We start from the raw sequence: 22,298 nt of genomic DNA on the forward strand, positions 1-22,298 counted from the left end.
TTTGAGATTCACTGTGTGATGCTCACACACACACGTCTTCCTCTCTGATTCATATTTAAGTAGGAGTCCAGCTCCTCTCTCCCTCTGCTCTGATGGAAACGACCTCTGACCTCTGACCTCAGCTTCAAAGAGACGCTAACGTCTGAATCAGCAACACGAAACGCTCCTTTTTCTCTCTCACTCTCTCACTCTCTCTGAGAGAGTGAGAGAGTGTGTGTGTCTGTGTGTGTGTGTGTGTGCTTAAACACAGGATTTCATTTCCTGCCCGAGTGCATAAAACTCATTTCAGTGGATTTTTAGTTATTTCACCGAGCCACCGGCAAAGAGAGCGATGTCATCAGAGACGAAGGGGACACGATGCAGTAATGGAGATATCCAAATGAGTGCAATGAGTCAGCATGCACTTCCTGTTCCTTCGTCTCATGCACTTCCTGTCTCATGCACTTCCTGCTCCTTTGTCTCATGCACTTCCTGCTCCTTCGTCTCATGCACTCCCTGTTCCTTCGTCTCATGCACTCCCTGTTCCTTCGTCTCATGCACTTCCTGTTCCTTCGTCTCATGCACTTCCTGTTCCTTCGTCTCATGCACTCCCTGTTCCTTCGTCTCATGCACTCCCTGTTCCTTCGTCTCATGCACTCCCTGTTCCTTCGTCTCATGCACTTCCTGTTCCTTCGTCTCATGCACTCCCTGTTCCTTCGTCTCATGCACTTCCTGTTCCTTCGTCTCATGCACTCCCTCTTCCTTCGTCTGATGCACTCCCTCTTCCTTCGTCTCATGCACTCCCTGTTCCTTCGTCTCATGCACTCCCTGTTCCTTCGTCTCATGCACTCCGTTCCTTCGTCTCATGCACTTCCTGTTCCTTCGTCTCATGCACTCCCTCTTCCTTCGTCTCATGCACTCCCTCTTCCTTCGTCTCATGCACTCCCTCTTCCTTCGTCTCATGCACTCCCTGTTCCTTCGTCTCATGCACTCCCTGTTCCTTCGTCTCATGCACTCCCTCTTCCTTCGTCTCATGCACTCCCTGTTCCTTCGTCTCATGCACTCCCTCTTCCTTCGTCTCATGCACTCCCTCTTCCTTCGTCTCATGCACTTCCTGTTCCTTCGTCTCATGCACTCCCTGTTCCTTCGTCTCATGCACTCCCTGTTCCTTCGTCTCATGCACTCCGTTCCTTCGTCTCATGCACTCCCTCTTCCTTCGTCTCATGCACTCCCTCTTCCTTCGTCTCATGCACTTCCTGTTCCTTCGTCTCATGCACTCCCTGTTCCTTCGTCTCATGCACTCCCTCTTCCTTCGTCTCATGCACTCCCTCTTCCTTCGTCTCATGCACTTCCTGTTCCTTCGTCTCATGCACTCCCTGTTCCTTCGTCTCATGCACTCCCTCTTCCTTCGTCTCATGCACTCCCTCTTCCTTCGTCTCATGCACTCCCTGTTCCTTCGTCTCATGCACTCCCTCTTCCTTTGTCTCATGCACTCCCTGCTCCTTTGTCTCATGCACTTCCTGTTCCTTCGTCTCATGCACTTCCTGTTCCTTCGTCTCATGCACTCCCTGTTCCTTCGTCTCATGCACTCCCTGTTCCTTCGTCTCATGCACTCCCTGCTCCTTCGTCTCATGCACTCCCTGTTCCTTCGTCTCATGCACTCCCTGTTCCTTCGTCTCATGCACTCCCTGCTCCTTCGTCTCATGCACTCCCTGCTCCTTCGTCTCATGCACTCCCTGTTCCTTCGTCTCATGCACTTCCTGCTCCTTCGTCTCATGCACTTCCTGCTCCTTCGTCTCATGCACTTCCTGCTCCTTCGTCTCATGCACTTCCTGCTCCTTCGTCTCATGCACTCCCTCGTCCTCACTCGGCTAATATATTATAAATATAATATATTATAGATGCTGCATTTCTGGACCAATAACAAACAAAACTTCATTTAAAAAAAAGCCTCAACAAAACAAATAAATGAGTGGTTGATTACCTGGAAGTGTGTGTGTGTGTGTGCGTGTGTGTGTGCGTGTGTGCGGTGCTTTTCCAGTTGTAAACACCACACAAGCACAGGAAGTCTTCCAGGAGGAAGTGTGGCAGAGCCGCGGGGTCACCGGAGGTCACGGCCACCTGGGAGGCCCTATTGTGTGTGTGATGGACGTTCCCATGCAAACACGGAAGTGTGTGTGTGTGTGTGTGTGTGTGTGTGTGTGTGTGCAGCATAACATCTCCCTGATGGCAAATAAGCAAAAGAAAAACTTCCAACTGTTTACTTTTTTAAGTTTCCAGTCTTCTACACGCTGCTCGTGTTTCATGACTCCTGGGTGCTCATAACCGGTTAAAGACCCCCCCCCCCCCCCCCCACACACACACACACACACACACACACACACACACACACACACACACACACACACAGTTTTATTCTAAGGTGCCCCCCCCTGTTTTATTCTCATCGTAGGTGCCGTTATGGAGGGAAACAAACTTCTCGTGTTGTTTTCTTAATAAATGAACCTCACTGCATGAAATCAAAACGCTGAGGCAGAAATATGAACCAGAAGTTAACTTCAAAGTCTTTGTTTGTTATTTATATTGAACCATTGTGTTTATTGATTTTTATTATATTTGTATTGTTTTATTCCATGTTTGTGTTTATTGTTGAGTCAAATTCCTCAAACGTTCAAGTGGCCAATAAACAGTTGAAGCTGGGCTTCGGGGGCCTTTGAGGGCTCGGGGGGCTTTAATAAGTCACGTGCACCGGGCCCCCGACTGCACCGTTGCCAAGACAACGAGCTCCCATCACCGGCGCCCCGTTTCATCTTCATGAAGTCCATCCGGTCCTCTATGAGCAAGAAGACCTTTATTTTGAAAGTCTATACCGGCAATCGCAATCAGAACAGTTTATTGGCCTCAAACGTTGAACATAGAGGAACGTGACTCTGTGCATAACAATAAAATATTAAAATATAAAACAATAAACAAAATATAATCTATAATAATAATAGATAAACACAGTAAATAGCAAATAGATACCGATACCAGTACTTTAAAAGCAGAAAACAATGCTAACTAAGCGATTTATTTTATTATTATTATTATTATTATTTAATTGACGTGTACTACACCTCCAACATCTACTAAGTTGTTATTAATATTAGAATCACGACTCACTGTTGCAGTCTTTCTTCACCCGTTTCAGGCTTCACAGCTTCATGAACAGCCTCCATCTTTACAGCAATATAAAGGTGATGAGTCATCACCTCCACCCTCCAATGAGCAGCTGACACTGTTCCCTGAGCCCCGCCCCCTAAACACAATGTCCCTGGTAACAGACACTCAGGTGGGACTGGGATGGTGGCCATTGTCTGGAAAACAAGAGGAAGGTGGAGTGATGAGGCTCGCCGTTCACCACCGGGTCAACAAGGTCATGTGGGCGGAGCTCATGTGGGCGGAGCTCATGTGGGCGGAGCTCATGGCGCGGCGCTCCCACGGCAACGGGGGAGTCTGCAGCGCCCGGGATGATGGATGTATCTGCTGAGAGGGAGGCAGCTAATGGGGCTGGATGTACAGCTGCAGGGGGGGGGGGGGGGGGGGTTCTGTGTGATAGACCAGCTGTGTGTGTGTGTGTGTGGTGTGTGTGTGTGTGTGTGTGTGTGTGGGGGGCGTTCATCTAAACCACAGACTTGTGTGCATGTTTGTGTTAAAGTGACATTAACATACTTGAACTCTGGGAAATCATGTTTTTTTTTCTATTTTCTGATATTTAATCAATTGAGAAAATTATTTAAAGAATGTAATAAATATTAAATAAGTCATTTTTGGCCAAGATGACACCTGATAGCATGAACCAACTGTGTGGTGAGATGCTAAAGAGGCTAAAGATGCTAAATCGGCTAAAGACGCTAAATAGGCTAAAGATGCTAAAGATGCTAAAGATGCTAAATAGGCTAGTGATGGAGGAGGAAGAGGGATGAGGAAGGAGGATGAGGAAGGAGGAAGAGGATGGAGGACGGAGGAACATATAAATTACTACCAATAACCACCAGAAAAAACACAAAAAGTATACAAACTATAAAAGCAGTATTATGAACATTAAAGGGAAAGTTCAGCCCCAAAATCACTTCTATTGTTCCAATGTATCGAGATGTTCAGTTCCACCATCTGGAGAAGAAATGTGATGTAATCAAAATTCTGAGACACTTAATCATTTTATATCGTCTTCTTTTCATATTTGATTGTATAACTTCATATTTGATTGTATAACTTCATATTTGATTGTATAACTTCATATGTGTATAGCTAACCCTCACCACGTCTGAGTCTGATTGTGATTCTAAACTGAGCGTTTACCAAAACCCTCTGATGTAAATAAAGGAATGTTTCTCCTTCATAAGCGTCACTGGGCAGCGAGCCGGAGCTGAATGTTGACGGGTCGACGCCTCAGCCGCATATTAAAAGTGCAACATGATAAACAGGAAGTGATCCTGAAAAGCCGCCGCAGGCTGTTTATTGGTTTCTGGACTGAAAGTCGGGTTTCTTCTTCTCGTCTGTCAACAAATATTAAAATGGGATTATATTATTGGGATTCGGCGCCCGGGCTTTGTGCCGATTGTGCGTATTCCACCGACTCGCCGACCAGGAATATGGTTCTGGTTTATGGTTCTGGTTCATGGTTCTGGTTCATGGTTCATGTTCATGTTCATGTTCATGGTTCAGGTTCTGGTTCAGGGTTCAGGTTCATGGTTCTGGTTCATGGTTCTGGTTCAGGGTTCAGGGTTCAGGGTTCTGGTTCATGTTCATGGTTCATGTTCATGGTTCTGGTTCTGGTTCTGGTTCATGTTTATGGTTCTGGTTCATGGTTCAGGGTTCAGGTTTATGGTTCTGGTTCAGGGTTCAGGGTTCCGGTTCATGTTTATGGTTCAGGTTCATGGTTCTGGTTCATGGTTCTGGTTCCGGTTCATGTTTATGGTTCAGGTTCATGGTTCTGGTTCATGGTTCTGGTTCATGTTTATGGTTCAGGTTCATGGTTCTGGTTCATGTTTATGGTTCTGGTCCATGGTTCAGGGTTCAGGGTTCAGGGTTCTGGTTCAGGTTCATGGTTCTGGTTCAGGTTCAGGTTTCCAGCCCGGGAGGCTGAAGCTCCGCCTTAGAGATGAGGGGGAGGAGCATGGCGTAGAGGCGCCGCTCAAAGGGCCCAGCTGAGGTGGTTCAACGTCTGACCTCCTTAACATTTCCCTTTAGAGGTTTTCTGAGGCCAGGACGGATGGACCAGACGCTGTCAGGTGGTCCGCCAGTCTCATTGGTTGAGGGTCCACCAGCGTGATGCACTAAATTTAGCGATCACTGCTGACCAGTGAAGAGAGCCAAAGTGGGAGGGAAGTGGGACTCCGTCCGAGGCTGCGGTGCCTCCTTGAATCCATCTTTAAAGCCGCCTCCTTGAATCCATCTTTAAAGCCTCCTCCTTGAATCCATCTTTAAAGCCTCCTCCTTGAATCCATCTTTAAAGCCTCCTCCTTGAATCCATCTTTAAAGCCGCCTCCTTGAATCCATCTTTAAAGCCAAGCCTTCTCCTTGAATCCATCTTTAAAGCCGCCTCCTTGAATCCATCTTTAAAGCCTCCTCCTTGAATCCATCTTTAAAGCCTTCTCCTTGAATCCATCTTTAAAGCCTCCTCCTTGAATCCATCTTTAAAGCCGCCTCCTTGAATCCATCTTTAAAGCCAAGCCTCCTCCTTGAATCCATCTTTAAAGCCTCCTCCTTGAATCCATCTTTAAAGCCTCCTCCTTGAATCCATCTTTAAAGCCGCCTCCTTGAATCCATCTTTAAAGCCTCCTCCTTGAATCCATCTTTAAAGCCGCCTCCTTGAATCCATCTTTAAAGCCGCCTCCTTGAATCCATCTTTAAAGCCGCCTCCTTGAATCCATCTTTAAAGCCTCCTCCTTGAATCCATCTTTAAAGCCAAGCCTTCTCCTTGAATCCATCTTTAAAGCCAAGCCTTCTCCTTGAATCCATCTTTAAAGCCAAGCCTCCTCTTTGAATCCATCTTTAAAGCCGCCTCCTTGAATCCATCTTTAAAGCCGCCTCCTTGAATCCATCTTTAAAGCCTCCTCTTTGAATCCATCTTTAAAGCCGCCTCCTTGAATCCATCTTTAAAGCCGCCTCCTTGAATCCTTGAATAAGCCCTGGAGGCCTCACTGGACATCGGGCGGATGTCCTTAACTTTCAGCTGCGTCTTCATCCTTCGTCATCAACGCTAATCTTTTTGTATTAACGCTGTCACGAGCCAACTGTTTATCGTAATGTAGGGTTGAGCAACGCAGCCGGCAACGCAACCAAACGCCGCGCCGCGTTGCATCGTCGCCATCGGCTCACAGCTCCAGGACCAGGTGCTGGTTTCAAGTCCACGTCTTTGCTGCTGGAACCAGAACAGACGGACCGGTCCAATATCCTCCTGACAAAAAGCTCATTAGTTCGCTCCCCAGAGGCTGTCAAACTTTGGGTTGCTTAGCAACAGGGACGACGAAGAACACCTTGAGCCCTTTAAGGTCTCGGACGAGTGACACTCAAAGCCAGGAAGGGAGGGGGAGGAGGAGGGTGGGGGTGAAAGATGAAAAAAGGAGAGGAGGAGTGGTAAGGAAGGAGAAGGATAGGAAAGAAAGGGGGGATGAGAGGAGGAGAATCCCCCTTTTTAATCTCTATCATGTTTCTTCAGATCAGGCACCAGGTGTTCAACCTGCCCCCCCCCCCCCCTTTTATCCTCTGTCTCTTTCAATCTCACTCAGGCCCGCCCACCCCCATCATGGTCTCACACACACACACACACACGTAATCTGAAATAACTACAAAAACTAAAATGTATAACTTCAGCATACAGTTTGCATAAGAGACACACAAGCAGACACTCATCTACACACTAAAGCATACACACAAAAAGGAGAAACACACACACACACAGGTGGGCTGCAGCACAGCTCCCACCCTGTAATTAAATTCGGTGTCTCCCACCTGTGTCACAGAAGCAGATCTGACTGGAGGTAATTACAGGGCTGCAATGGAACAAAACAACAGAGGGGGTGCACACACACACACACACACACACACGTCAACCACCTAAACCTCTTATGAGACACCACAAAAAAGGTCAAACGCACCGTCTCAGATGCACACACATCTGCTACCACGGTACACACACACACACACACACACACACACACACACACACACACACACACACACACACACACACACACACACACACACACACACACACACACACACACACACACACACACACACACACACACACACACACACACACACACACACACACACACACACACACACACACACACACACACACACACACACACACACACACACACACACACACACACACACACGGGTCTCACTGTAAATCTGCTGCCAGTCATATGTTCAACGCCCCGCTGCTCCTCCCACGTGAGGTCCATCGATGTTCCCTTAAAGACGTCCACGTTAAATTGACACACTTTCAATTCTAAAAGTCTTCTTCTGGCGACGCGTCCTCCAGGGTCACCGGGGAAGGTGCAAAGGTCGTCATCAGTGGTTCCACATGACTATTTTTCTTTTGGGGTGGCGGTGGCTCATCCTCGCTCCGACGCGGCTGCCAAGCGGACATTATTTGACACAGAATTAAGGAACTCGATACCAAAGCACCTCCTGAGGAGCAGAGCTACCGACCCAGGTTCAACTTACAACCACGCGTTGAAAAGAAAACTGTAATCGTGAGAATGCAGTTTAGTTGTATGGGAACATCTTTTTGTAGGAGACAGTTAATATAAAAGAGTTCTAGTGGTTTATATGCAGATCGATAACTTTTGACTTTGACTTTATTAGTTCATAATAATTGTGGCCCATGAATGCTTCCTCATAATCAGAGACGTCAGTAAGATCTACAGATGATTTCCGACCAAATAAACACCGAATAACTTAATGTCAACATCTTCGTAAAGGTCAAAGATCAGAGTTTGAAATAAGAGCCCCGAGAGGCGGTTTGGAGGTCGTCACTTTTTCCTCGGCGCACTAAACTCCACAAAACTCTTTTTGTGAGGATGCAAGGTCGAGCAGTCAACACACAAAGAAAAAGACATCAGTGTCTGGTTGAGTCCTTCAGAAGCTCCCACTGGACCCTGTCACAGCCCCCCCCCCCCCCATCCATCCATCCTGATGGCGCTCCAGACAAACGGCCACGGAGGGCAGCGTGAACACCTCCACGTATTTATTACACAACGGATGAAGGGAAGGTTAGCCACGACAAAACAGGGGTTGGGGGGGAGAATCCCTCGGAGCTACAGGGCCGGGAAATAATTGGGGTGAGGAAGGCAACCGGGAGGGAGGCTGTGGTGTTTAGGGGGGGTGGAGCGCATCAGGGTGGGGTGAGTTTGATATGCTGATGCAGGAAAACGCATTGCAGAGAAGGAGACTTTGAGGGTAGACATGGGGGGGGGGGGGGGATTATTAGGAAAATTGCTTTGGCAAGAAACAAGGCAGCGTGGTCCGGGCCTGGGAAAACGAATAGTGTGTGTGTGTGTGTGTGTGTCCCTGTACGTCTGTCTTTGTGAGGACCACTTTCAGTTGTGGACCTTGAGAGTGCGGCCATTTGTGAAAAGATAAGATATTAATAGATAGTCAGAGCAGTGGAGGTAGGAAGTCCGAAAGTCAACCTCGACTTTGTTTTCTTATGTAACTTCCGTACTTTGCAGCGTAGCAAACTGAGTTATTTTATGTAACCAATGTGCCTAATTTAACCCGAACCATGATCTTTTCCATCTTTATCTAACCAAGTAATGTTGTTGCCTGGGTCGAACAAACACAGGACTTTCACCCAGCAGACCGATGTTCATGTCCCTGTGAAACCAAAAGTTGAGGGCTCTTTTTACCGCCAAGTCACATGACATCACGTCCGCTTATTTTAAGTCTCATTACCTAAACACAACTATGTCTTATAACGTTAACCGGGAGTTAAGCTTCTTCCAGAGACGAGATCCGGTTGTTTTTAGGACGCGAGAACTTTTCTGAGAATATGTTTTCTATTTAAAGAGAAGAATGTGTAACGGATGAGGACTTTGTGTAAAAGTTTGGGGAATGTGGCAATTTGTGTAAAAGACATTCGTCTGTTTATGAAAAACAAGACAAAGTGAGTTTATTGGTCCAGGGTTCTTTAAAGCGCTCGGCTTTGAGGTCAGGCCTGTTGTTGCATGATGGGAATGATGAGTCCCCACAAGGATGCAAGTGTGTGTGTGTGTGTGTGTGTGTGTGTGTGTGTGTGTGTGTGTGTTCACCCAGCAAAGGTGCCTTTGATTCACACTCCGACACACACAGAAACACACAAAGCGCCTCTGGGGAGAAGTTACACTGGGGCTAAACTGCAGAGGGGGGGGGGGGGTTAACAAGCTGTGAGTCGAGGAACAAGGGACTAAAAAAGTAAAAAAGGGAGCAAGATTATTGGAGGGGGGAGAAAAGAGAGAGACAGAGGAGTAGAGATGGAAAGCAATGGAGGGGAAAAGTAGGAGAGTCAAAATAGAGAATGGGATTAAAAGAGGGAGGGATACTGGAGAAAAGGAGGGATGCTGGAGAAAAGGAGGGATGCTGGAGAAAAGGAGGGATGCTGGAGAAAAGGAGGGATGCTGGAGAAAAGGAGGGATGCTGAAGAAAAGGAGGGGTTTGGGAGGATTGAGGGCAACAAAGTGAGACGAAGACGAAGACGAAGAGGAGAGAAATAATGCAGAGAAGAAGAAAAACACAACGGGAGGAAAAGTTGCTTGTTCTTGTTTTTCTTCTTTTGTTAATGACGGAAACAGGAAAGAGGAGAAGAGGAGGAGGAGAAGAGGGGAAGTTAACAGGAAGGAGGAAGAGGAGCTTCTCTTTTTTAAGAGCTTCCCTCAGAGTGACGCTCGAGGACGAAAAAAACGACTCCCGTTTAAATCGACTCAGAGGGAATCCTTCCTCTCTCTGAGGAAAGGAAGCGAGGTCACGAGCAAAGAAATAAAACAGCTCAACTTTATGTTTTCCTCCCTCCCTCCTTCCCTCTCTCTTTCCCTCTCTCCTCCCTCTTTCCCTCTCTCCTCCCTCCTTCCCTCTCTCCTCCCCTCTCTCCTCCCTCCTTCCCTCTCTCTTTCCATCTCTCCTCCCTCCTTCCCTTTCTCTTTCCCTCTCTCCTTCCCTCTCTCTTTCCATCTCTCCTCCCTCCTTCCCTTTCTCTTTCCCTCTCTCCTCCCTCCTTCCCTTTCTCTTTCCATCTCTCCTCCCTCCTTCCCTTTCTCTTTCCCTCTCTCCTCCCTCCTTCCCTTTCTCTTTCCCTCTCTCCTCCCTCCTTCCCTCTCTCCCTCTCTCTTTCCCTTTCTCCTCTCTTTCCATCTCTCCTCCCTCCTTCCCTTTCTCCTCCCTCCTTCCCTCTCTCTTTCCCTCTCTCCTCCCTCCTTCCCTCTTTCCCTCTCTCCTCCCTCCTTCCCTCTCTCCTCCTTCCTTCCCTCTCTCTTTCCCTCTCTGCTCCCTCCTTCCCTCTCTCCTCCCTCCTTCCCTCTCTCTTTCCCTCTCTGCTCCCTCCTTCCCTCTCTCCTCCCTCCTTCCCTCTCTCTTTCCCTCTCTCCTCCCTCCTTCCCTCTCTCCTCCCTCCTTCCCTCTCTCCTCCCTCTCTTTCCCTCTCCTCCCTCCTTCCCTCTCTCCTCCCTCCTCACCTCTCTCTCTCCTCCCTCCTTCCCTCTCTCCTCCCTCTCTTTCCCTCTCTTTCCCTCTCTCCTTCCCTCTCTCCTCCCTCCTCCCCTCTCTCTCTCCTCCCTCCTCTGCACTTTAAAGGTTACTGTAAAAATTTGGTGTCAGAGGAAGATTAAGTTTCAGTAAAACTTTGCTAGCTAGTCGCCCTCAAGGAGACGAGTGTGCAGGAGAGAAGAAGTGGGTGGAAAACTGAGACGAGGGAGGGGGGTGAGGAGGGAGGGGGGTGATGAGGGGGGGGGGGGGGGGAGGAGGGTGGGGGGTGCGGGGGAGGGGGGGGGGGCTTGAGAAGAGGACCGACAGCTTAATTACACAGCATCATAAAGCATGAAATGGTTTTTACGGTCCGTGCGAGGACTTAAAAATAAATTACAAAAAGGGACACGCCGTGTTTCAAGTCGGGGTCAAAGGTCAGAGGTCAGAGGTATCAAGGGACGGAAAAGTTCATTTTTCAAGCGGCATAATAAACGTGTTAAGCAACTCTTGGGCCCGAACGGACACGACTCAGCAGTAAATGATCCAACTGCTTCTTCATTCAGGTTTCAATCTGTTCATCGTTTTTCTAACTTCACGACATTTCAGCCAATCGGGTAACTGCATAAGTTAGTCAATAAGTTCTCACCAAAAGTCAACAACGTTAACTAAGACTTTACTTTTTTTATGCCTTTTCTTTTCATTCCTCATGACTTATTTCAAGAGAACGTCTGAAAACATTTAACACAAGATGTTAAAGTCAAAGTTTGATCTGACGATTAAATCAACGAAGAGGCTAATGGAGCTAACAGGAAGTTAGCTCCATTAGCCTCTTCTCTAATCTAATGGAGCTAACAGGAAGTAAGTTGAGACTCGTTGAAGGTTTAAGACTCATTGAAGGTTTAAGACTCATTGAAGGTTTGAGACTCATTGAAGGTTAAAGACTCATTGAAGGTTTGAGACTTGTTGAAGGTTTAAGACTCATTGAAGGTTATTGAAGGTTTAAGACTCATTGAAGGTTATTGAAGGTTTAAGACTCATTGAAGGTTATTGAAGGTTTGACTTGTTGAAGGTTTAAGACTCATTGAAGGTTATTGAAGGTTTGAGACTCATTGAAGGTTATTAAAGGTTTGACTTGAAGGTTTGAGACTCATTGAAGGTTATTGAAGGTTTGAGACTCATTGAAGGTTATTGAAGGTTTGACTTGAAGGTTTGAGACTCATTGAAGGTTATTGAAGGTTTGACTCATTGAAGGTTATTGAAGGTTATTAAAGGTTTGAGACTCATTGAAGGTTATTGAAGGTTATTAAAGGTTTGAGACTCATTGAAGGTTATTAAAGGTTTGAGACTCGTTGAAGGTTTAAGACTCGTTGAAGGTTTGAGACTCGTTGAAGGTTTGAGACTCGTTGAAGGTTTGAGACTTTGGGTTTGAGACTCATTGAAGGTTTGAGACTCATTGAAGGTTATTAAAGGTTTGAGACTCATTGAAGGTTTGAGACTCGTTGAAGGTTATTAAAGGTTTGAGACTCGTTGAAGGTTTAAGACTCGTTGAAGGTTATTAAAGGTTTGAGACTCGTTGAAGGTTTGAGACTCGTTGAAGGTTATTAAAGGTTTGAGACTCGTTGAAGGTTTGAGACTCGTTGAAGGTTATTAAAGGTTTGGGACTCGTTGAAGGTTATTAAAGGTTTGAGACTCGTTGAAGGTTTGAGACTCGTTGAAGGTTATTAAAGGTTTGAGACTCGTTGAAGGTTTGAGACTCGTTGAAGGTTTGAGACTCGTTGAAGGTTATTGAAGGTTTAAGCTCGTTGAAGGTTTGAGACTCGTTGAGGGTTTGAGACTCGTTGAAGGTTATTAAAGGTTTGGGACTCGTTGAAGGTTATTAAAGGTTTGAGACTCGTTGAAGGTTTGAGACTCGTTGAAGGTTATTAAAGGTTTGAGACTCGTTGAAGGTTTGAGACTCGTTGAAGGTTTGAGACTCGTTGAAGGTTATTGAAGGTTTAAGCTCGTTGAAGGTTTGAGACTCGTTGAGGGTTTGAGACTCGTTGAAGGTTATTAAAGGTTTGAGACTCGTTGAAGGTTTGAGACTCGTTGAAGGTTATTGAAGGTTTGAGACTCGTTGAAGGTTTGAGACTCGTTGAAGGTTATTAAAGGTTTGAGACTCGAAGGTTTGAGACTCGTTGAAGGTTTGAGACTCGTTGAAGGTTATTAAAGGTTTGAGACTCGTTGAAGGTTTGAGACTCGTTGAAGGTTTGAGACTCGTTGAAGGTTATTAAAGGTTTGAGACTCGTTGAAGGTTATTAAAGGTTTGAGACTCGTAGAAGGTTTGAGACTCGTTGAAGGTTATTAAAGGTGTGAGACTCATTGAAGGTTAAAGCTCGTTGAAGGTTATTAAAGGTTTGAGACTCGTTGAAGGTTATTAAAGGTTTGAGACTCGTTGAAGGTTATTAAAGGTTTGAGACTCGTTGAAGGTTTGAGACTCGTTGAAGGTTATTAAAGGTTTGAGACTCGTTGAAGGTTTGAGACTCGAAGGTTTGAGACTCGTTGAAGGTTTGAGACTCGAAGGTTTGAGACTCGTTGAAGGTTTGAGACTCGAAGGTTTGAGACTCGTTGAAGGTTTGAGACTCGTTGAAGGTTATTAAAGGTTTGAGACTCGTTGAAGGTTTGAGACTCGTTGAAGGTTATTAAAGGTTTGAGACTCGTTGAAGGTTATTAAAGGTTTGAGACTCGTTGAAGGTTATTAAAGGTTTGAGACTCGTTGAAAGTTATTAAAGGTTTGAGACTCGTAGAAGGTTTGAGACTCGTTGAAGGTTATTAAAGGTGTGAGACTCATTGAAGGTTATTGAAGGTTTGAGACTCGTTGAAGGTTATTAAAGGTTTGAGACTCGTTGAAGGTTATTAAAGGTTTGAGACTCGTAGAAGGTTTGAGACTCGTTGAAGGTTATTAAAGGTGTGAGACTCATTGAAGGTTATTGAAGGTTTAAGCTCGTTGAAGGTTTGAGACTCGTTGAAGGTTTGAGACTCGTTGAAGGTTATTAAAGGTTTGAGACTCGTTGAAGGTTTGAGACTCGTTGAAGGTTTGAGACTCGTTGAAGGTTTGAGACTCGTTGAAGGTTATTAAAGGTTTGAGACTCGTTGAAGGTTTGAGACTCGTTGAAGGTTTGAGACTCGTTGAAGGTTTGAGACTCGTTGAAGGTTTGAGACTCGTTGAAGGTTTGAGACTCGTTGAAGGTTATTAAAGGTTTGAGACTCGTTGAAGGTTTGAGACTCGTTGAAGGTTTGAGACTCGTTGAAGGTTTGAGACTCGTTGAAGGTTTGAGACTCGTTGAAGGTTATTAAAGGTTTGAGACTCGTTGAAGGTTTAAGACTCGTTGAAGGTTATTAAAGGTTTGAGACTCGTTGAAGGTTTGAGACTCGTTGCGGACCAGCGGTCATGAACGGGCCGAACGAGTTAAAAACAACAACAAACACGTTTTTTGGATCTTAATCCCGACGTAGTGAATCTTTACTGGAGCAGCGAATGCACAACAATGTGCAGCAGGAAAATAAATCATGAATACAAAATAGATCTTTTCTCTGGAAAACAATAGAGAACGTATTTACAACCTGTGGAGACGCGGAGAAGAATATTTAAATCACAAATACCCCCAAAAAAGGCCACAATCTCATGAATTAAATAAACATAGAGAATCAATTCCATCAACAAAAAAAACCCCCAAAAATCAACGCTAACTTAAAATCTAATCCCAATTCTAATTTATAACTTAAATAAATTGTTCAGAAGGCAACGTCTTGGTTGGTCTTTGGAGAAGACTCCGCCCCCTAAAGCTTGAATAAATATCGATCTGAGCCGGGATTTTATTCAGTAAACAGTGATTTCGTGGTTTTTTTGCAGGAGAGAAACACGTAAAATGTAGTTAATAGTTTCTACGACTACATTTATTTATTTCAGGTTCTTACTTAATATAGTCCTTTAAAAGGAACGCGTCAGCAATGACTCAACATCTGTCACTTTGAACTATTCAAGTCAAATTAGGATTGTTTTGCCTCCGAGACTAAAAACAAACAGAGGAAGTGAATGGAAGTAAATGGAGGTAAATGAAGGTAAATGGAGGTAAATTGAAGTAAATTGAAGGTGAATTGAAGTAATTGAAGGTAAATGAAAGTAAATGGAGGTAAATGGAAGTAAATTGAAGTAATTGAAGGTAAATTGGAGGTAAATTGAAGGTAAATTGAAAGTAAATGGAAGTAAATTGAAGTAATTGAAGGTAAATGGAAGTAATTGAAGGTAAATTGAAGTAATTGAAAGTAAATGGAAGTAAATTGAAGGTAAATTTAAGTAATTGAAGGTAAATGGAGGTAAATTGAAGGTAAATTGAAAGTAAATGGAAGTAAATTGAAGTAATTGAAGGTAAATTGAAGTAATTGAAGGTAAATGAAAGTAAATGGAGGTAAATGGAAGTAAATTGAAGGTAAATTTAAGTAATTGAAGGTAAATGACAGTAAATGGAAGTAAGTTGAAGGTAAATTGAAGTAATTGAAGGTAAATTGAAGTAATTGAAGGTAAATTGGAGGTAAATGGAAGTAAATGGAGGTAAATGGAGGTAAATTGAAGGTAAATTTAAGTAATTGAAGGTAAATTTAAGTAAATTAAAGTAAATGGAGGTAAATGGAAGTAAATTGAAGGTAAATTGAAGTAATTGAAGGTAAATTGGAGGTAAATGGAGGTAAATGGAGGTAAATGAGGTAAATGGAGGTAAATGAGGTAAATGGAGGCACCATTTAACAGCAAAACTAAATGAAAATATCAGTTTACAAACTGTCTCACAACTGGTTCATTTTAACTGAAGCCTCGTTCATCCAGTCAAATGAAACGCGCTTCTTTAAACGATGTTTTAGCTCTTTGTTCGTAAGCGGACGTTTTGATGCAGTTTTACAGACTTCCCTCCGTTCTCTTCAGGGTCTAAAGGGGTGAGGAACCTTTTGAGGGTGGAAGTATTTCTTTAGATGCTCGTCGTCTGCGAGCCCAGTTCTAACCTGCAAAAATAACCAAACCAACGTTTACTGGAATATTTCGGTAACAGCGGTTCATACACCTGTAAATGACTCCTTGTAACTCCATTTCAGTCCAGTCGGGATGCCAAATGGTACACGGAGTGGAGACTCGTGTCCATCTTTTTGGGGTTTTCCGTGACGTGTGACTCCGGTTGGGACTTCCTGGTTGCTCCGGGTCTGAAGCTGCTGCCATTGGGCGTCCCTGGTCCTTAACGTCTGATACTCTTGAGGATTCAGAACGGTCCGAACGGGGATAAAAACAGCGGCAAGGATCATTCGTCGAAATCCACCTCACTGCCATAATCTGGAGAAAGACAGAGGATTAATATCACTGGATGTGTATATGAATACAGTTTATGGTCTCAATCTCTAGTTTCAAGTCTTCTTCAATACAGCGTGATGTTCATTTAGTAAATTATGGTCATTTAGAGTCAAACAGACCATAAAGCAGGGGACGCTTTAGGGGCGGGGCTACAAGGTGATTGACAGGTCTGCTTCAAGCTTCTATTCTGAACAAAGTTGGAACCAACGTGAAGTTAAGTTAAAATATCCTAAATTCAGACACTTTGAGCCTTTAATTACTTTTCTCCGGTGCATTTTATTTCCTTTATTAAACGCAGCACTATAACTTCTGTACTTTTCAATTATATTTCATTTTTTTAACTTTTTTTTTTAACATTTTGTAGGCTGTTCATCCAACTTGTTTAAAAACGGGTTCATATTCCTTCGAGTGATTCTTTGCCACCAAAGCGCCATTTAACTTTAAAATGAAATGAAATCCTGTCGCCAGTTTCACTGAAACGGCGTCGGACAGAAACGGAGGTTTTACGAGAGGAAGGAGAGTAAACACGCTCGGCTTCCTCACATTAATAAACACAGAGGCGCTGTGTGGATCCAGGCTGGTTAAATGCTAAATTAATTAATAAAGTGTCACCTCGACCGGCAGACTCTGGTTTTAGTCTCCGTCCTCCCGAGGTGCAGCTCACAGGAGGGACGTGACCTTTGACCTCAGGGCCAGGAGCGCAAAACAAAAGAGTTTTTCCTCCAGGAATCAATTAAGTGGTTTTTTTTATTGCCGCAAAGTCGGGGACCTTAAATCTTAACAGCCGGAGACGTAAAAGTGAAGAAATGTAATCTTTTCGAGGGCTCATTAAAACTCTGCAGGAGTCCGAGACGCAGACGCAGATTCATTAAAAAGAAAGAACTGTTCTCAGGTCAGTCGCTCGGCTCCAACTGAGATGTGATGGAGTGGAAATGTGCTGCAGAGAAAAGACTCTTTGTGCCGGAGAATCTACTTTTACTGATTGTTGATTGTCCAATCAGAAAGAATTATTAAAAACAATTTGAATATATATATATGTGTGTATTTTACATTGTGTGATTGGTTTTCTATTGTTCTATTGTTCTTGTTCTTAGGAATACTTGTTTTTGAATAACCCCGTGAGGTCTCAGTGATCTGAAGACGTGCTGACCGTTGCTGCCCATCAGGTCCATGGCGCTGACACACGCCTCCTCTTCCTCGTCCTCCTCCTCGTCGCCGGCCGCGTCGTCGTAGACAACCGGCCCGCTCTCCACCACCACTCTGCTGGCGGGGTCTCCCGCGGGCACCGGCAGGGGGCTGGCGGCGCCAATCTGGGCAAACAAGGAAATGTTGTTAGTTGCGAGCGGACGGCTTTTTAATATTTTTTACTCTGCGTGACACCTCGAGTTTCCCTCCGGGGAAATCTAATCCAGATCTGATCTCATACAGCCCACTTCCTTTAAAATGATAAAAAATATAATAAAACACAGTTTGGAGCTTCAGGGCCGGAGGAGAGATTTCATCTGCTGCAGCTTCCCCACATGAGACTGAACACAGCGCCGGAGCGTGACCTTCACCATCGCACTGCTCATTATCAGCTCCTCTTTGAAATGTGCCCGGTCAACAGTGGACTGTCTTTAGGGGGGGGGGGGGGGGGGGGGGGGCTCTTCTTGTGCATTGCACCACTCAGACTGTTACCCCCCACAGGGCAACGGCAGGAGATTTAAACAGTCTGCAACCAGGAGAGTCTTTCCAGTTGCATGCTGGGAGACAGATATAGAGACAGGTTTTGTTGTTGTTTCCTCATCATAAAACACGCCCGACACAGGAGGAAATGTTGGCCCCGGTAAGAGAAAACAAACACCGGGTTTATTAAAGTCACGTTGTTTTTCCAGCCGTGGAAACGACGGCACAAACAAAAGCGTGAAGGTTTCATTTCATTCCCACAAACACGACAATTCCACCAAATGATCCCGAAACACTGAAGACTGAAACATGTCGGATACGCTCACACGTCGAGGTTTCTACGCGCTCGGATCCATTTGTTGTCAACGTAGACGTACGAAAGGCACTTAAAGCGAAGTGGAGCTAGCCAGCTAGCTTACTAGCCAGCTGCCAACTAGCTAGCTTACTGGCCAGCTAGCCTACTAGCTAGCTGCCCACCAGCTAGCTTACTGGCCAGCTAGCTTACTGGCCAGCTAGCTTACTAGCCAGCTGCCCACCAGCTAGCTGGCTAGCTCCACCGCACTTCAATGCCACACTTGATCCAGAAAATGAGCGCTAGCGACATGCTTCCCTTCACCGTGACACCAGTTAGCATTATTAGCATTAAGTGGCTATCCACCCTTCGTAACGCGACTACAAAACAGAGTAATATGGAAACATTACACATAAAAAATGTCTGCTTGCTACATTGATTCAACGTCCCTTCTGCTCCGTTCATATTCATTTGGGTCTCGCGATGAATACAGCAGATACCTGCCAGCCAATCGGGATGAGACGCCATCTAACGTCTAACGTCTAACGTCTAACGTCTAACGTCTAACGTCTAACGTCTAACGTCTAACGTCTAACATAACTGCGCTGCTGTCGGTACATTGCCCATCTGATCCGAGTGTGTTTCGTTGGTGGGGAACAGATCTCAGAACAGCTGAGAGGACACGACGGGCAGGATTTCATTTCCACCTTCAGCTGGAGGAACTAATGAAAACATCTTTTTGCACATTTTTCATCTTCGGAATGAAACAAATTGTCATCACCGGGGCTGATTATAGAGCTGGAGGAGGAGCAGGAGGAAGAGGAGGAGGAGGAGGAGCAGGAGGAGGAGGAGGAGCAGGAGGAAGAGGAGGAGGAGGAGGAGGAAGAAGAGGAGGAGCAGGAGGAAGAGGAGGAGGAGGAGGAGCAGGAGGAGGAGCAGGAGGAGGAGGAGCAGGAGGAGGAGGAGGAGCAGGAGGAAGAGGAGGAGGAGGTGGAGCAGGAGGAGGAGCAGGAGGAAGAGGAAGAGGAGGAGCAGGAGGAGGAGCAGGAGGAAGAGGAGGAGGAGGTGGAGCAGGAGGAAGAAGAGGAGGAGGAGGAGAAGGAGCAGGAGGAGGAGGAGGAGGAAGAGGAGCAGGAGGAGGAGGAAGAGGAAAAGGAGCAGGAGGAGCAGGAGGAGGAAGAGGAGCAGGAGGAGGAGAAGGAGCAGGAGGAGGAGGAGGAGGAGGAGGAGGAGCAGGAGGAAGAAGAGGAGGAGGAGGAGCAGGAGGAAGAGGAGCAGGAGGAAGAGGAGGAGGAGCAGGAGGAGGAGGAGCAGGAGGAGGTGGAGCAGGAGGAGGAGGAAGAAGAGGAGGAGGAGGAGCAGGAGCAGGAAGAAGAGGAGGAGCAGGAGGAAGAGGAGCAGGAGGAGGAGAAGGAGCAGGAGGAGGAGGAGGAGGAGGAGCAGGAGGAAGAAGAGGAGGAGGAGGAGCAGGAGGAAGAGGAGCAGGAGGAAGAGGAAGAGGAGCAGGAGGAGGAAGAGGAGCAGGAGGAGGAGGAGGAAGAGGAGGAAAAGGGGGAGCAGGAAGAGGAAGAGGAGGAGGAGCAGGAGGAGGAGGAGGAGGAAGAGGAGCAGGAGGAGCAGGAGGAGGAGGAAGAGCAGGAGCAGGAGGAGGAGGAAGAGGAGCAGGAGGAGGAGGAAGAGGAGGAGGAAAAGGAGGAAGAGGAGGAGCAGGAGGAGGAGGAAGAGGAGCAGGAGGAGGAAGAGGAGGAGCAGGAGGAGGAGGAAGAGGAAGAGGAGGAAGAGGAAGAGGAGGAGGAGGAGGAAGAGGAGGAGGAAGAGGAGGAGCAGGAGGAGGAGGAGGAGGAGGAGGAGGAGGAGCGTTTCCTTTCCTCCCACCTTTCTCTTATTTACCTCCTCTCCTCTAGTGCTCCATCCTTCCTCACTTCATCCTTCTCTCCTTCCTTGATTCACGGGTTGTTGTTGTTATTGTTGTTGTTGTTTTCAGTCGTGTTCTTTCCCCACTTCCTCTGCTTTTTATGTCCTTAGATTGTAATCTATATTTTTTTAGTCTCACAATCATAGAATGAATAATGAATAAATGAATAAAAAGCATGAAATATGCACCCTAACCCCCGGTGCTCCCTTTGTCCTCAGTGGATTCCTGCTGCCTTCACCCTCAGCCGGCTGTGAAGATGTATTTATATAAATATAATATATAATAATAATAATAATAATTAAGGAGAACGCTGCAGACTAATTAGGAGGTGTTTTCATGTCGGCGTTCATGTTTACAGAGATCTGCAAACACCGGCTGAGTCTCGGCTCCTTAACGAGGACAAACGTCTCGTTAGGAAGCGAGAAGGAAGCGAGAAGGAAGCACGAAAACCAAACTCCAGGAAACAGCCGCTCAGTGTATTATGGGATGTTGTCGTCTGTCGGCCTGCAGTGACTTCCGATCTGATTGGTGCTCTGACGCGTCACCCCGTCCTATGAAGTTATGACTCCTTTTAGTTTCTTTATTAAAGGTTCGTTCCTCATTAACGAGTCGAGGGAATATTTCGGCTTCAGAGCGGCGATGAAACCGCAATGCAAACAATGAAATGACCATTATTAAGTTTAACTTGGGACTATTATTGCATCTCTCCATAACGTCATTTAATTTATGTAATCTTTTTACATTTTAATCCGTCTTATTACTATCTCTGCGATAATGAGAGTGTGTGTGTGTGTGTGTGTGTGTGTGTGCGCATCATATTTTAGGGATATATTTCAAAGCTGCACAATGAATATTTTTGCATGAATATTTAAAACACATCTGTCACGTTGTGATCTTTGTTTCGATGCATTTCTGATTCGCTGTTATTTACTCGTCTTCTCTGCATATAGATTGTTTTATATATTGTAGGATTATGTAAATAAAGGAGTCCTTTATTTACATAATCCTTTATTTCATTGTCTTTCTGTATATTGTTTAGAGAAACCACACGTTGAGCGTCTCAATGGTCACTTCCACCTGCAGACATGTTAAAAAGTTTAAACGTCGAATTAATGAGCTTTTATTCTGAAGGTCTCATCTCCTGGAACAGGAAGAGACCTTCAAGTCTCCGAGAACTTCAGGAACTAAATCCTTCTAAACTTTGAGCCTTTGTTGACGTTGTTTGTCGTCACGTTGTGCGGTTCAACCCCCGAATGCCCGACTTCAAACTAACCCGATGCTAATGCACAATATATATATATATATATATATATATATATATATATATATATATATATATATATATATATATATATATATATATATTAATGTCATTAATGTTATGAAACCAGACACCAGGGCGTTAGATGTTCCGACGTTTGTGGGATGTCCACACCAAGTATAAAGCAGAACTAGTGGAAATGATAACTGTTTCCATGGAGATAAGCCACGCCCTCTCTAAGGCGTGAATTAAGCGAATAAACCACGAGTTGCCGGGCGAGTAAACTCACACTTTTAGCCACCGAGACCATCGCTTGCATAAGCAGACTGCCCCCCCCCCCCCCCTCGTGGGTTTGAGGATGAATAGGATGAAGAGGAGGAAGAGGAAGAGGAGGAAGAGGAAGCCACTTTCAACTGGCTCAAATCAACTTGTCAGGCCTTTTTGGAGGGGGGGGGGGGGGGGGGGGCGTTTTTGTAAAGTGATCGTTTCCTCCCTTGTTTGAGAAATGAACACACTAATTGCTGGGTCGCTGAGGGGAGGGGGGGGGGGGGGGGGGGGGGGAGGGGGGGGTTGTTGTTGACAAGCGACCCAACAGAGCGACAAACATCTCTTTTCAATCTGCAGTGTTACGTAATGAGGAGCAGCCGCCTCAGCCAATGACGGCAGGCCATTTGCTTCCAGTTCCCATGAGGAGGGGGGGTTGCTAAGTAACAAGCCTTGTTGACCCGGCCCCCCCCGTGGCTCTGTTTTCTTCCTGGTTGACAGAGCCGGAGCTCCTCCATTCAGAGCAGAACGGAGGTGGAGGACAACGGGGGAGGGGGGGGTCAGGAATGTGGGGAAGGAGGGAGGAGCTATAAAGAGGAGGAAGAGGAGAGGGAGTGAACCACGAGGAGATTTAAGTGAACTCAAGAAACGGAAGTCGTCGGTGACCAGGTGCTGAAACATGAGATCGGTTAGCGAGCTAATGCTAGCCACGCGTTAGCACGCTACTGCCGTTAGCGAAGCTGCTAACCAACCGGGTACTGCAGAGCACACGACGTCAACCGGGGGAGCGAAGAATGGCGCTCCCTTCCAGTGTGGGCGGGGCTTAACCGGTTCC

General features: G+C 45.9%; 1 protein-coding gene across 1 annotated transcript in view; it reads right to left on the reverse strand.

Annotated features, from left to right (window-relative positions):
- Positions 1-14,166: 14,166 nt before the first annotated feature.
- brf1a (BRF1 RNA polymerase III transcription initiation factor subunit a) overlaps positions 14,167-22,298 on the reverse strand; it is a 78,119-nt gene continuing 69,987 nt past the window's right edge. Inside the window, exons 18-19 of the mRNA XM_034562785.1 lie at positions 17,217-17,376; positions 14,167-16,048 (exon numbers count right to left, since the gene is read on the reverse strand). Of these exons, the coding sequence (XP_034418676.1) occupies positions 16,017-16,048; positions 17,217-17,376 (192 nt within the window). The 3' untranslated portion in view covers positions 14,167-16,016. The remainder of the gene's footprint in view (positions 16,049-17,216; positions 17,377-22,298) is intronic.

Source organism: Cyclopterus lumpus, chromosome 22 (assembly GCF_009769545.1).
Source record: "Cyclopterus lumpus isolate fCycLum1 chromosome 22, fCycLum1.pri, whole genome shotgun sequence".
Classification (NCBI taxonomy): domain Eukaryota; kingdom Metazoa; phylum Chordata; class Actinopteri; order Perciformes; family Cyclopteridae; genus Cyclopterus; species Cyclopterus lumpus.